The 13,987-nt window shown below is 42.0% G+C and overlaps 1 protein-coding gene across 4 annotated transcripts in view; it reads right to left on the bottom strand.

Moving 5' to 3' along the window:
- Window positions 1-9,345: 9,345 nt before the first annotated feature.
- The window catches only part of scn8aa (sodium channel, voltage gated, type VIII, alpha subunit a), a gene marked incomplete at its 5' end in the record, with an annotated part of 58,073 nt that continues 53,431 nt past the window's right edge, over window positions 9,346-13,987 (bottom strand). For all 4 annotated transcript variants that reach the window (XM_083768341.1, XM_083768342.1, XM_083768343.1 and 1 more), the window contains 6 exons: window positions 9,346-10,861; window positions 11,080-11,350; window positions 11,466-11,570; window positions 11,793-11,930; window positions 12,175-12,228; window positions 12,650-12,934. In XM_083768341.1, coding sequence (XP_083624467.1) covers window positions 9,702-10,861; window positions 11,080-11,350; window positions 11,466-11,570; window positions 11,793-11,930; window positions 12,175-12,228; window positions 12,650-12,934 — 2,013 coding nt within the window. In that variant the 3' untranslated portion in view covers window positions 9,346-9,701. The remainder of the gene's footprint in view (window positions 10,862-11,079; window positions 11,351-11,465; window positions 11,571-11,792; window positions 11,931-12,174; window positions 12,229-12,649; window positions 12,935-13,987) is intronic.

Below are 13,987 nucleotides of genomic sequence, written 5' to 3'. Positions count from 1 at the left end.
GTCAGGCTATGTCTGCTGCCCTGTGTCCGACATGTCAGCTGTACTGTATGTAACGATGCTTTGCCGTCCATGCACGTTGTAACTGGCTGCTCTCTCACTGTCAAACTGCACTGGCAGTGTTTATGTCCTTTGTACACAGAGATGGGCAAAATACATTGAAAATGTATTTTGATACAAAATACAAATACTAGGTCAAAAAAATTATCTAAATACAAAATACAAAATACATCTTCCATCCCAGCGAAATACAAATTACAAAATACAAAAAAAGTATTTCAAATACGTATTTCAAATACATGTATTTCAAATACTGCCCATCTCTGATGGGCAAAATACATTGAAAATGTATTTTGATACAAAATACAAATACTGGGTCAAAAAATTTATCTAAATACAAAATACATCTAATTTCTTCCATCCCAGCAAAATACAAATTACAAAATACAAAAAAGTATTTCAAATACGTATTTCAAATACATGTATTTCAAATACTGCCCATCTCTGTTTGTACAGTAACAAGGTATTCCTGTACTTCTCATTATGTGGACATAAATAAACATTTCATTGTGTGTGTGTGTGTGTGTGTGTGTGTGTGTGTGTGTGTGTGTGTGTGTGTGTGTGTGTGTGTGTGTGTGTGTGTGTGTGTGTGTGTGTGTGTGTGTGTACAGTGTGTGTGTGAAAAGGAGTTACTGAGTTATGTTTGGAGATAACTGGTTGCAGACCAGATGGGATGTGTAACAGTATCTGTTGCGTTAGTAGTGTCCAAGGATGTGATCTATTAAAGTATTTCCAATGAGCAGTGTTTATGTTTACCTTAGATTTCCAGTTCAATGACGATAGTTTTCTTGGCGACAGTTATGGGCCATGTTTTATAAATCCCTTAGTAAGCATACTAATGGAGTTAGGGATGTTAGGCCCAGGAAACGTCATAGTGATTGAATGATCTCTTTCGAAAATGATGAGCTGGTTGTGTGCATTCTCAAATGGCTTGAATGTAAGGTTGATTTTGTGTGCACTGACACTGTGAACAGATGTGAATCCTGAATTTTCAGCACTTAGTCTGTGGACCACCAACGGGTCAAAATGGACCCTTATAGGTCTGCAACTGTATGAGTGTACAAATGGCAATATTTGTAAGCTTTGGGACCCCAAGCTACACTGTACAATACTACAATTATCAGTGTTAAATTCATTGAATGACCTTATAGGCATATATAGGCATAATGGCTTATCGTCTATTTTCTGTATTTTTGAGTGATACCTTTGTGTGACAGACTATAAAGTAAGGCTTAAGTGGTTGATCAGACGATTTAGTTGAAAAAAAATCACGTCAATCACTTTTCAGTTGTTCGATTAATCGATAATCGCTAAGAAAATGAAAATAATATATAGTTGCAGTCTTGCAGACATAAAAACATTGTATGATTAAATTAGTAGTCTTAGGTTTAAATACGTTGTGGACAATTGCAAGCACAAGCAGACTGACAAACAGTTTTCTCTCCCAGGCTACGTGTAAGACTGCTAACGAAGCCTAAACAATGAACATTTCTGTGGTGTTTGTGACCACCGTGCTCTGACTCATGGTGCGTTACCCGTTCAAATCATGCAATAGAAATAACGGTGATGGCTCACACACACCAATAACTGCTTTAGTTTTTATTCTTGCATATAGTGAATAATGGACAAACGTTTCGGCTATCCAGCCTTCATCAGTGTTGAATGCTGGATAGCCGAAACGTTTGTCTATTATTTCACTATATGCAAGAATAAAAACTAAAGCAGTTCTTGTGTGTAGGTGTGTGCGACCCATCACCGTTATTTCTATTGCATGATATCAGATATAACAATGGTCAGCTCCACATACATGAGGGCAACCCAGAAATATAAGACCCATATGTCATCACCCTGTATCATTATTATCCAGCATCTTAAAGAAGAGGATTTAATCCATATATGATGTGAAAAAGGAATGAATACGTTTAATTCTTCTTTTGTATGACCAAAACAAATAAACTACTACTACTACACTACTACTACTACTACTACTACCACAGGTTGAGAAACACTGGTGGACCAAAACCTAGTTTTCATGAAAACAAGTAAGTGTGTACATTAACTCATTTTACAGTTAATGAGTGCGTTGGGCATTTTACTTAAGGATCAGGATGACAAGACAATGACATGTGTTGGAATGATCACTCCGTGTGCATGCATTACCATGTGCAGACAGTAGGTGTTGCTGTTGTTCTTTAAATGAAAAGCAAGCTAAAACAATGGTGGGGAAAACTTGCATGGCGTGGGGGTGTAAACTAAATGCTTATGCATATGTTTTCAAACATCAGCTGCTTCTCTCTGCAATAACAAATACTGATACCAGATATTATATTCACATTCACATACATTATAGGCCTACACAATCACATAACACCGTGAGGTGCACATTCTGTGTTTATTTGTGCGGTAGTCCAAATAAACTGTTTCGAAATAGCCAAAACTATACCGGACCGGTCACAGACTTTTGGCAGCCAAAGAGAAACGGTACCCACACCGGCAGGTGCTAGGCTATGCTCCTTCAAAACGGGGTTGGGGATGGGATGGGATGGATGGGGGTTGGTTACGCTGGCGGACAGGCGGAGAGGAGGAGGCGGGGGTGGTGGTGGCAGCGCAATTTAGTCTGTCGTCGTCTCATTGAGAACATTTGAGATTTCATTTTATGGGGGGTGTTGGCTGCTCGCCATTCTGTGATGGAGACGAGAGCTCCCTCTGTGGGCTGTTCCCTTTTGCACCGTATGCTCTGGGGACTGGGCACTGGGGAGTAGCAAAGCCGGCTCTGGGGAGAAGGAGGCTGGAAGGAAGGGGGCGGGGGAAACGAATAAGTGAGAAAGGGATTTTTTTGTTAAAAAAAAAAACATAATGCACCGCATTATGCACACACCCCATGATCCATGTCACAGTTTTATATAGGATCACATAAATTATAGTAGGACAAGCCCCCCCCCCTCCCAATTCTTTGCCGAGTGCTGACAAAGTCATAGGCCTACTCACTCACAACCTGCCTGACATCTGTGTTGTTGATAATTAACTAATGACTAGGCTAGGCTCCATGGTGACCATAGATCAGGCATTTACATGGAATTGGATAAGCAAAGTAGGCCTGCCGCCTATTCATATAAAAAAGGTAAAAATCATGAAAAATACATCGTTGATATAGCGGCTATAGCATCATGAAGATAACGAGAAAGAAATGTATTGTATTATTAAGAAAATGATCTTACATAGGCTATAGGCCTATAGCTAATATATAATCGGCATGAGAACATAAATGTAAAGTTTAAACAAATGAAAGAGCAAATAAGAACAATGGTCGGTGTGGTGTGGCGCTGTAACGCTGTTAGTCCTCATCATTCCTCCAGGTTCGGAAGAGAGAAAACACATATTGCTAAATTACATCACCACGAGACTGGGCTGAGACATGTAACCATGCATGTAGCCTAGGCTACATGTAGAGAGGCGAGGGGAAGGAGAACGGAACAGCGAGGGGAGGGGCTGTAGGTGTGGCTGTCTATGAATTAGGTCGAGCTGTGTAACGCTAACGCACCCATTCGCACACTAAATACATTTCCATGGCTGGGCATAGTCCATGACAAACAGCTGTGCTCCCTTCCAAACTACCCCAGGGACCCCTGTTAGCATTTAGCAGCCAGCACCAAGGACAGCTCCCCTCCGGCAGCAAGCGCCGAACACCGGCAGCCATTTGGAAATTGCGTCCGCGAGATTCGTCGTGAGAGGTTTCGGGTGGGCTGATCTGGAGACTGGGATCCTTAATACGTAACTGTGTTTGTGATCTTAATGGTTGTTCTTTTTTTAAATTAGTTTATTGTTAGTATTATTTGATGCGCGTCAGCCGAACAGATGCAGCCAGGCACTGGGCCAAACTGGGAGTGTGCTGCTGACTCAGCCTCGACTGCTGCATTAATTTATCTGCACTGCAGTGCTCCACCCCCCACCCCCCTTCTCTCTCCCCACCTCACTGAAAGCCCTCGCACAGCCGGTCCGAACTAAGTAAATGCAGGGAGAAGGCAGATAGAACGTAGGCCGCCTATGGACCAAGTCTCACATCACAATTGTTTGAATGAACGGATAGAAGAAAAACATTCCATATGAAAACCCTGAGGGAGGGAGGAGGGTGAGAAGAGGCGTGTGTGTGTGTGTGTGTGTGTGTGTGTGTGTGTGTGTGTGCGCGCGTGCGTTGGGGGAGTGGGGGATGACAAAAGTATGGGAAGGGAGGAGCCTCAGATATACAATTCAGTCCCAGAATATATATCTTCTCTGTGTGTGTGTGTGTGTGTGTGTGTGTGTGTGTGTGTGTCATCTCTATCGCACACACACACACACACACACACACACACACACACACACACACACACACACACACACACACACACACACACACACACATACACACACACAGATCAATATCCAGTCAGTATGACTACTGTAGCTCAGCCCTATTCACATGACACTGGGGTTATGAGGTGATGATTCTGATGTCATATCATCATACCCCTGGGGGTTGTTTCAAATGAGGCACGAAAAAAGTCACAACATCGCAGTACAGAAGGACTGCATAGCACAATGGGATTACGGTATATGCCTTCTGCCTGTGGGGCAATGTTAACATGGGGCATTTAACAAATTCAATATGTCCATTAAGTTTGAAAGGCTTCCCTTTTTTCAATGAAACCCTTTGGTCAGCTCCATCTTACACGCGCCACTTGCATCTATCTATTCTACACACAATACATGACAAAAATGAGCCAACCCACAAAATGTGACAAATTGGAACATTTCTGCTGTGTTATTATTATGTAAAAGCGAGGCAGAAAAACGAAATCCACAAGCACTGATATCCGTCGTAAATTAAGACCAACTAGAAAAAGTGCCCTTCTGGGCACAGGTCTCCACCAGGATAGGAATGTAGGACATTGCAGCTTGCCTTCATCTGGTGGTTGGATAAAAGGGCAACAAAAGTAAATTATCCACAGATCCGTGCAGTTAGAGGTAAAAACACTTTTCGGCCAGTTATAGCGCCACCTTGAGGCTGAGTTGAAATTGTTCATGTGGCATTTCGTCCTCGGCCTAGTGGGAATGTGCGTGCACAATTTCACGGAAATCACGCGATGTGTTCATGATTTGCAGCATTTTGTTTGAAACTGAGCACTCCTGTGAACTTTGGAAGCCAATCTTAACCAATCAGGATGGAGTCTGTGAAAGACCGGTTTCGTTGAATGGCTCTAGAGAGACTGTGTACCAATTTGCGCGATGTTTGGACAAAATCTGTAGGTGTACTGCGCAAAAACTTTTCTGCACAAAGCGGCCTCCTGGTGGCGCTATAACAGGCCGTTCTGGAAAGTTTGGGGCAGAGGTTCATCGTTGGCATCCAGGGAGTGTGTGTGCAAAATTTGGCATCGACCGGGTTAACGGTGGCCGAGATTAGCTGCTCACGGACACACACACGGACGGACACACGGACGGACACACGGACGGACGGAGTGCAAAACATACTCTCCCCCCATGCCTTCGGCCTGGTGGAGACAACAATGGTCCTATCTAAATATGGTCAGAATTTCATAAAGGATCCAACACGCAAGTTGTAACTGGAAGGCTGCTTTATTGGTAATAAAAAGGTTCGTGCTCGAAATGAAGACAATCTTTCATAAGTTCTTACTAAGAGTCAAAGTGGTTGTGCAGCACACCATTATATTGTATTGTATATCCTCTTTTATCACGGTGTCAAATTATAACAATTGTTTGAAAAGCACTTTTAAAACTTTCAGCAAAAATAAAACAAAAGTGGCAATAATAAACCATGCTAAAGAAAAAAAAAATCCTATTATCTAACATTGATAGAAAAATAAATTCCAGATGGAAAGAACAGAAATATAGAAGGCAAGCTGCTTTTTCACAAGCCAAGTGGGTGACACATATAGCACAAAGAACAGGACATTTTGCTTCGATTCTTTTTTCTTAACATCACTACACTGTTGAATATCAAGATGAAGTGGGGTGTCTGAATAATCCTCCGGCAGTATATTTGATCTCCTGTCATTTTGACATCCCTGATTAATGCTGTGCTCCATATTATCACCACATACCATCCCCTCACCCTCCACCATTTCTGTGTGTTTTTTTCCCTTTTTTTTGTGTGTGGCAACATCGTCCGAATTCACAGAAAAAGCAGAAAAAGGCACATGCCATTGAGTGGAACGACACTAGAAACAAAACAATTCAACAAAAATAAATGTGACGATGAGAAGCAAGAACTACTGTGTGAATGTTATGTTGAACCGTTTCACTGTGTGTGTGCGTGCGTGTGGGGGTGCCCGCGCGTGTGAACTGTGTATACTCAGTGGCAGGTAAGAGATATGACAGTGAGAAATGTGCTGGTAACTTTATCCTTTCATCATGATCAGGCTACAATCCATGGCGAGCAGTTCCAGGAACATTGCACTTGAGCTGTTTCCCAAAACAGAAAGGAGTGCTGGACCAACCATTGTTAGACATCCACAGAACGTGTTGCACATAAATCAAATGTGACAAAGTGTTCCTCTGTTTAATGTATATACATATAGACAAATATGTATACATGTATATATCGTTTGTGTTATATAATATCTATATTTCATTCAATTTCCGTCAACAAAGTGAAAAGTGTCTCAAAAAATCCAAAAGGTAACAAATGTGACAAAGGGCATAGCTTGAAGCCATTCTATATTATTGATATTCTTTTTTTATTTTGATTATTAGTAGTAACTTTTTAAAACTCCATATTTACAAAAAACACAACAAAGCATGCCGGTAAAATAAAATAATATAATACAGTATTTATAATTTCTCTCAAAAAGTTCATTCTTTTTCAGCGATTGTGCCATTTACATCATAGACTGCACTGTACATAATTGTTTTTATTTATTTTTCTCATTTTTCCAAGTGTGGAATGTGTCATTCTAAAATATTACATCCAAGATGAGCATGAGTAAATTAGATGGCAGTTATTTGCTCCTCCTGTGGTTCTCGTTTGGGAATGTATTTGGTTTCAGTGTGCGGCAGCCCAACTGATTCGGAGACCTCATAATTGTAAACAGAACTCGGGTATTGTTACAGACAGGGGATGCTCGTACAGGCAGTGTTTAACACACCAAATGGCATTAGTGGTGTGATTCTCAATGGCAGGTGTACGTGTATCCAGCCACACGTTTGTAAATAGGACCATCACTCAGGTGTAGAAAAAAATGGCAGTAATACCTAGCGAGGCCTTTGTGTCTTGGTCTATCACTTGACGAAGCCTCTTTGTTCATGTAAAATACCCACAAAAAATATTACACAATGTAGCTGCATTGATGTGAAGAGGCCTCACCGATACTCTTGTCTTTGACAAGTGTGGTGTTTCTACCTCCATCTTAGGCAGACTTTTCTGAAGCGGGTGGACAGCGTTTAAAAAAATCCTGCTGCTCATGTGAAAAGATGTTGCCAGCCTGGGTCCGACACCAGGGTTACTTTTAACAGTGTTTACAGTAAATAGGTCCCACAAAAGCACAATGATACACTGACAAACATGGGACTTTCTGCACTCTAAAGCCTAATTTATATTTTGTTGCACGGTGCAGCGCTCGGAAATTAACACATTTTCAAGCTACTATCGTGATGCGTTGCATTGTTAGCATGAAAATTATATTCGGCAATACAGTTGTGCGACAAAGTATAAGTTGGGCTTAACTAAGACCAAAGCACTATTCTCTCCCACTGCTCTTGTCTCTCTCCCTGGTCTTTCAATCTAAAAACCCTTGAGGGAGTGGCTTTTCTCTACTCTCTATTGGTCCACATACAATACTGTATTATCAAACATCCATCCATCCATTCACCTCCCTGAAGCATCAAAGAATATCCATTTTGTTCAGCAATCTAAATCACAGGCTCCTCATGGCTATCCGCCAACCATCATACATTATACAGTAGCCTACATACATGCTGGGCGTGACAAAGCATGTCCTTGTGATAGTCCCTGCAAAGTTTGGTGTTTCAGGTGGTCAACGCCACACTGTCACGCAGCTCATAGCCTCGTCTGAGAATGACTGCATCACAAGGACATCATAGAAGACATCATCGTCTGAAAAAAAGACATGACTGAAACGCTCAATGGGGACAATTGACAGAGGACAAAAGAGGAACCGTTTTGTCTTCTGATAAGTGGACTTTAATCAGCAGTTTCAGTACTCTAAATTATTAAAAACTTCCCTCACCCATCACACTCACTGCTGTCTGCTCACTGTCCAATAATAATTAAAGCATCAGAATTTCAATCAACATTTAAGCACAATACAGACTCACTGCTAGAACGGGGACCACAGGGAAGGGGAACGGCTGTTGTATACATGTGCGTTAAAGAGATGCAAGTCCCAGATTTAAATAGCTCTCTAAATCTGTGCATCCCCGGTGCGGGGATGTTCCAATATACACCTTTTTATACACTTTGTATTCAGAGCAGCAAATACACACACTTTCAATATGCTCCAACAGAGCAAGCCCTCTCAGTGCTTACATCCTCCATTCACCTACAATATAGGCTGCCAGTATCATTCCCCAAATATGCTATATACTACATATATATTGTATGTATCATATCATTTTCCATATTCATCCTTTTCCAGGTATAGTTCTCTTAATTTCTCCCAGCCAGATGCAGCCTCAAACTTATATGGTCAAGCCACTGCAGTGGTTTGAGAATTAGTGTCTTGTGGACTATGATTACTCATGCATGGATCCTGATCAAAACATGCCTTCATGCAAGTCATTTCTATGCACTGAACGAGCACAATAATTATTTATCTGGAACTCGGTCTGAACGAGTTCCCTTCAGCCCAAATCAGAACAATGAGTAATGACTTCTACCCAGTCAGTGTGAAAGTCCATGTAGAAAATGTCAGTATAACAAAGAGGAGATGAAGGGACGAGTGACATGGGCTAAATGTAATCTTTTTTGCTGCTCAAATAACATAAAGAACTATACTCGGCACAAACAAACAAAAAATAAACTCTCTTGTCGACTGTTCTGGGCTTCCCCTTCTCTCTCTCTCTCTCTCTCTCTCTCTCTCCACGTTTCTATTCTGGCTAACCTTGCTTGGTTGACTATTGTGTTTTCTCCTTGATAAGCACAGTAAACTCAAACGTTACAGAGCCTCCATCAGACTGCTAAAACAGTTCTAGTGACATCTGTCAAGCCACGATCCCATCCCGTAGAGGTGGGCCGTTGATTCGAGGGTCCACACTTGGTGGTGGCAGAGATTTAGCATTTTTCCAATTGTCTAGCAGAGATTTCTGTCCCTTGGCAGTTGGTCCCCAAAAATGTGTGTGTCATTGGCCAGCACACGTTTAAGTCATTTGTTTCTTGTGGTTGTTCTTCAGTTCTAAGAACTTGGTCACGATGCAGTTAACTTCCATGGTAAACTGATTGTGTTTGATTTGGTTGTCTTTGACGACATAAGAAACCATGTTTCCTCAGATGTGTGTGAGTCTGTAAACATTTTATTTCGTGTTTTTTTTTCTTCTTTTTTTGAGAAATGTGGAATTTGTTTTTACATTTATTGGGGCTTGGGCTCAGTTTTCTCACTATTGTCTTTATTGGAATTAAGTCACTGAACCCACTAACACTTGGATTCCCGCTCATCTTTTTGGTTTCTATCCTTCTCTTTCCTCGCCGCCTTCTCCTCGTTCTCCTCTTGTTTCTCTTTGTCAGGTTTGGTAACACTGTCATAAGAAGGGAGAGAGGCTGTGGACGGTGTGCTCTCTTTCTTCTCCTGGTTGGTCCTGCCATTTTCAAGCTTATTGTTGGAGAAGGGGAAACGTCTGAATATGATTCCACGTCGGATAAGGTGGATGCGGTAGGCGGACTGGATGATCCTGGCAGAGACGTCCTCCTGTTTGCGGCGCAGCGTCGTGGTTATAGGCTCATAAGATACTTTAGACGGGTTGGCTTGCACAAAACGCTCTTCCATCTGCGCCCTCAACATGTCCAGCTCGCCGCTGTCACCCAGCACACGCTTGGTGAAGGCAAACAAGATGTCCAGGCAGTGAATGCGATCGCCGCTCACCATTGGCATGTCCATGGCGATCAGTTCAATGGTGTTGGGTTTCGGCACGCGCAATGGGTGCTCTAGAGTGTCTGCAAAATCACCCAACTTGGCAAAGGTGATGAACTGGGAGGCAGTAGGGTCGAACTTCTCCCAGATCTCGTAGAAGGTCTCGAAGTCGTCCTCACTTAGCGGATCTGTGCTCTCCTCTGTGGCAACACTGAAGTTCTCCAAGATAATTGCGATGTACATGTTGACCACAATGAGGAAAGAGATGATGATGTACATGACGAAGAAGAAGATGCCCACTGACGGGTTGCCACAATCACCTTTTACGTTGGTGCCAGGGTTCTCCAGTTTGGGGTCACAGTCAGGGTCGTAGTTGAGGATGGGCAGCAGCAGGCCGTCCCAGCCAGCCGATGTGGTGATCATGAACAGGCAAATCATACTGTTGCCAAAGGTCTCAAAGTTGTACATGTCGTCGATGCCCGCTTCATGTTTAACATAGCCAAAGTTAGACATGCCAAAGATGGAGAAGATAAACATGACAAGGAAGAGTAGGAGGCCAATGTTAAAAAGGGCTGGCAGTGACATCATCAGGGCAAAGAGTAAAGTTCGGATACCCTTGGCTCCTTTAATTAGGCGCAGGATACGGCCGATTCGAGCCAACCTGATCACCCTGAACAGGGTTGGTGACACAAAGTACTTCTCAATAATATCAGCCAGGAACATACCTGAGGGAGGAGAGAAGAGATGAGAAGAGAAGAGAAGAGAAGAGAAGAGAAGAGAAGAGAAGAGAAGAGAAGAGAAGAGAAGAGAAGTGAAGTGTTAGAAATGTGTGCTTTTGAACAACATATCTTCTGCGTGAACATAATCTACAATACATTATGTAAAAGAGGAACATCAGTCAAACTCCCCCAACTAATCCAAAACCTCCTCCTGCCTCACTCACCAACGATGGACAGGATGACCACAACCACATCAAAGACGTTCCATCCGTTGGTAAAGTAGTAGTGCCGTAGTGCACAGAGCTTCAATAAAAACTCCATGGTGAAGACCACGATGAAGATGAAGTTGACCCAGTATAGGACATTCTCCGTCTCATCCGACTGGTCGTCTGTCTCCACCATCATGGTAACCATATTAAGGCAGATCAGGATCATGATGGAGATGTCAAACACCTGCTGTGTCACAAAGTCAAACACCATGCCCTGGATGGGGTTCTGGGGGGAGGGGAAGACAAAACGGTATGGCACACAACTCATCATACCATACCATTTGATAGTTTCAAACAAAAAGCACCATCTATTGAATGAACCAATTTCAATAGAATAGTACCTGTGGTCGAGGAATAGGCTTTTGGGGCTTTTTGGAACCCAGTTTCTTCATGGCGTTGTAGTACTTCTTCTGTTCTTCCGTCATGAAGATATCCTGACCCCCAAAGTATAGGGACACACAAACATTTGGTTACAACCATATTTTGACATGGTCAAATTGCCACTACTGTATATCAAACTTGAGGACACCATTCAAAGTGATAGGGTCGACAGAAAAGAACAGGGCGACCGTGTCCATTGAGTTCAATGGAGAAGTGACGACATATTCTATTCGGTTCCTTGAGCAATATAGAAGCATGCAGTAAAGAGAGTCAGAAAGGAGCCATATCTTTTTCTTCTGTTGGTTAAAGTTGTCAATGATCACACCAATGAAGAGGTTGAGGGTGAAAAAGGACCCGAAAATGATGAAGATGACGAAGTAGATGTACATGTAGATGTTATCTTCATAGATGGGCTGGTCCCCCACCTGGAAGACAACATGGTGTTAGAAGTGTGATTTATACATTTCATCAGAAAGACTAACTTTTTTTTGTCACTTAAATTTGTATTAAAGTTTTGAACAAAATCCAAAGAAAACAATAACAAAAGAAAGAAAAACACATACAGTACAAACAAACATATCACACCTTACTTTTAATGAATGTACAGAAGGCAAGCACCTGAAATATATTGAAATATAAGTATTCTGATCATTATTGAAGGACATGTACCTTTCTGGAATCCACTGCAGCATACATAATGTCCATCCAGCCTTTGAATGTGGCCTTTGAAAACAGAGAGACAACTAAGTGCACCTTTCTAAGTAACACTCAACATCCCAAAGTTAATATATTTGACAAAATTACAGTTATTTTAGGTAATATGTTTTAAATTGTAAAATAAAACTCAAACTCAGAATGGCACTGATGTGTTACCTGTGGAGGAGCGTGTGCATGAAAACTCAGAAATGAGGTGAAGAGAAACGCAATCATGGAAAGTACATAGAAAGGCTGTAAAACTTAAACCGTGAAAGCAAATGGAACGGAAAATCAAGAATAAAGCATTTGTGACACACAACAAGTTTTGGGTGATGCACAACAAGCTAATAACTGAGAACGTTATGTACAACAAAAAAAACGAATTTCAGTATACAGATGAGATAAACCAAGAGAGAGAGAGAGAGAGAGGATTGAGGGACACTCTCACCACTTGCAGCAAAGCCAGGTAGCCGGCGCCCACATTGTCAAAGTTGATCTTGACATTCCTCCACCTGACCTCCGTAAAGTTTTGAGCTATGAGTTCGAGACACTGGCTCTTGTTGTTCACCACGTCCGCTTTAAAGTACTCCTCGGACGTGTCGTTGAAACAAAAGTAGTACTTGCCCGCAAACATGTTGACCCCCATGATACTGAAAATCAGCCAAAAGATGAGGCACACCAGCAACACATTCATAATTGAAGGGATGGCACCCACCAAGGCGTTGACTACCACCTAGACCAAGGAAGACAGGATATGACACGTGTGAAAACCAGTAAACAAATGCAGTGCAACCAGCTCCCCATCAACAAACACTGCATACTGCTATGGCATTACACTTAGTACAAACACATGGAAATAGTGTAGTTTTGCTCATGCTATTTTCACGATTGTTTGCTACAGCCATATTGAGTAGAAAAAACAAGTACTGCACACCACTGGGGCGAAGGCCGTACATATACAAATACCAGTGTTCATTTAAAGGTGCTTTAAGTTATTTTTTGTTCAAATAAGTGTTAAATAGCTCTATTCATATAGTAATCATTGAGTGTTTGTTCAGTAGAAGGGGGTCTGGTCTCCCAGTCTCTCCAGCTCTTAAACAGAAAATACATTTTCAGGATGGGATACCATTTTCATCCAATCAGGAGAGAGAACTCATACAGAACACAGGATAATGAAGTGAAATTCAAAGTGATGAAACAAAACAAAAGATTTGCTGGTCACAGACACACACACACACACACACGGATGGACGGTCGGACGGACGGACGGACGGACAGACAGGGGACAATGTCTCTGTGTGAGCAGACAAACTTGGAACTGGATTGGAACATTATAAATTTGAAGATCATGAATGGGTTCTTTCTCAGGATCGGATTAAATTGTTGTCGCTCACCTGACAATGTATACTCTTGTTAATTAAGCTGGAGAGACGGGGAGACCCCGGTTACAGAACAAACACTCTAAATATGATATATACTATATATATATATTAATTAATTTTAAAAATCACACCCGTGTGAAATGAGGGGCGATCTTATCATCATACATCATCATGCATCATCCCATACTGGCCAATCAGAATGCCTATTGCCTGTGCTTGGTTAATTCTGGCCAATCAGAATGCCTGTTGCCTGTGATTGGTTAGCTGATTTGCTCGTTTACATCTGACGTCATTTCTCCGTTCACCGTCAATGGAAAAACTTGAGACGGGTGGGGACAAAATTTAGCGGACATTTGACCGGAATTCTCTGACCGTGTCAATGGCAAATCTTGAGACGTGTGGGG

Source organism: Protomyctophum parallelum, assembly GCF_964188405.1.
Source record: "Protomyctophum parallelum genome assembly, chromosome: 7".
NCBI classification, from domain to species: Eukaryota; Metazoa; Chordata; class Actinopteri; order Myctophiformes; family Myctophidae; genus Protomyctophum; species Protomyctophum parallelum.
The sequence above is the reverse complement of the archived record's forward strand: the minus strand, read 5'-3'. Positions and strand labels throughout refer to the sequence as shown.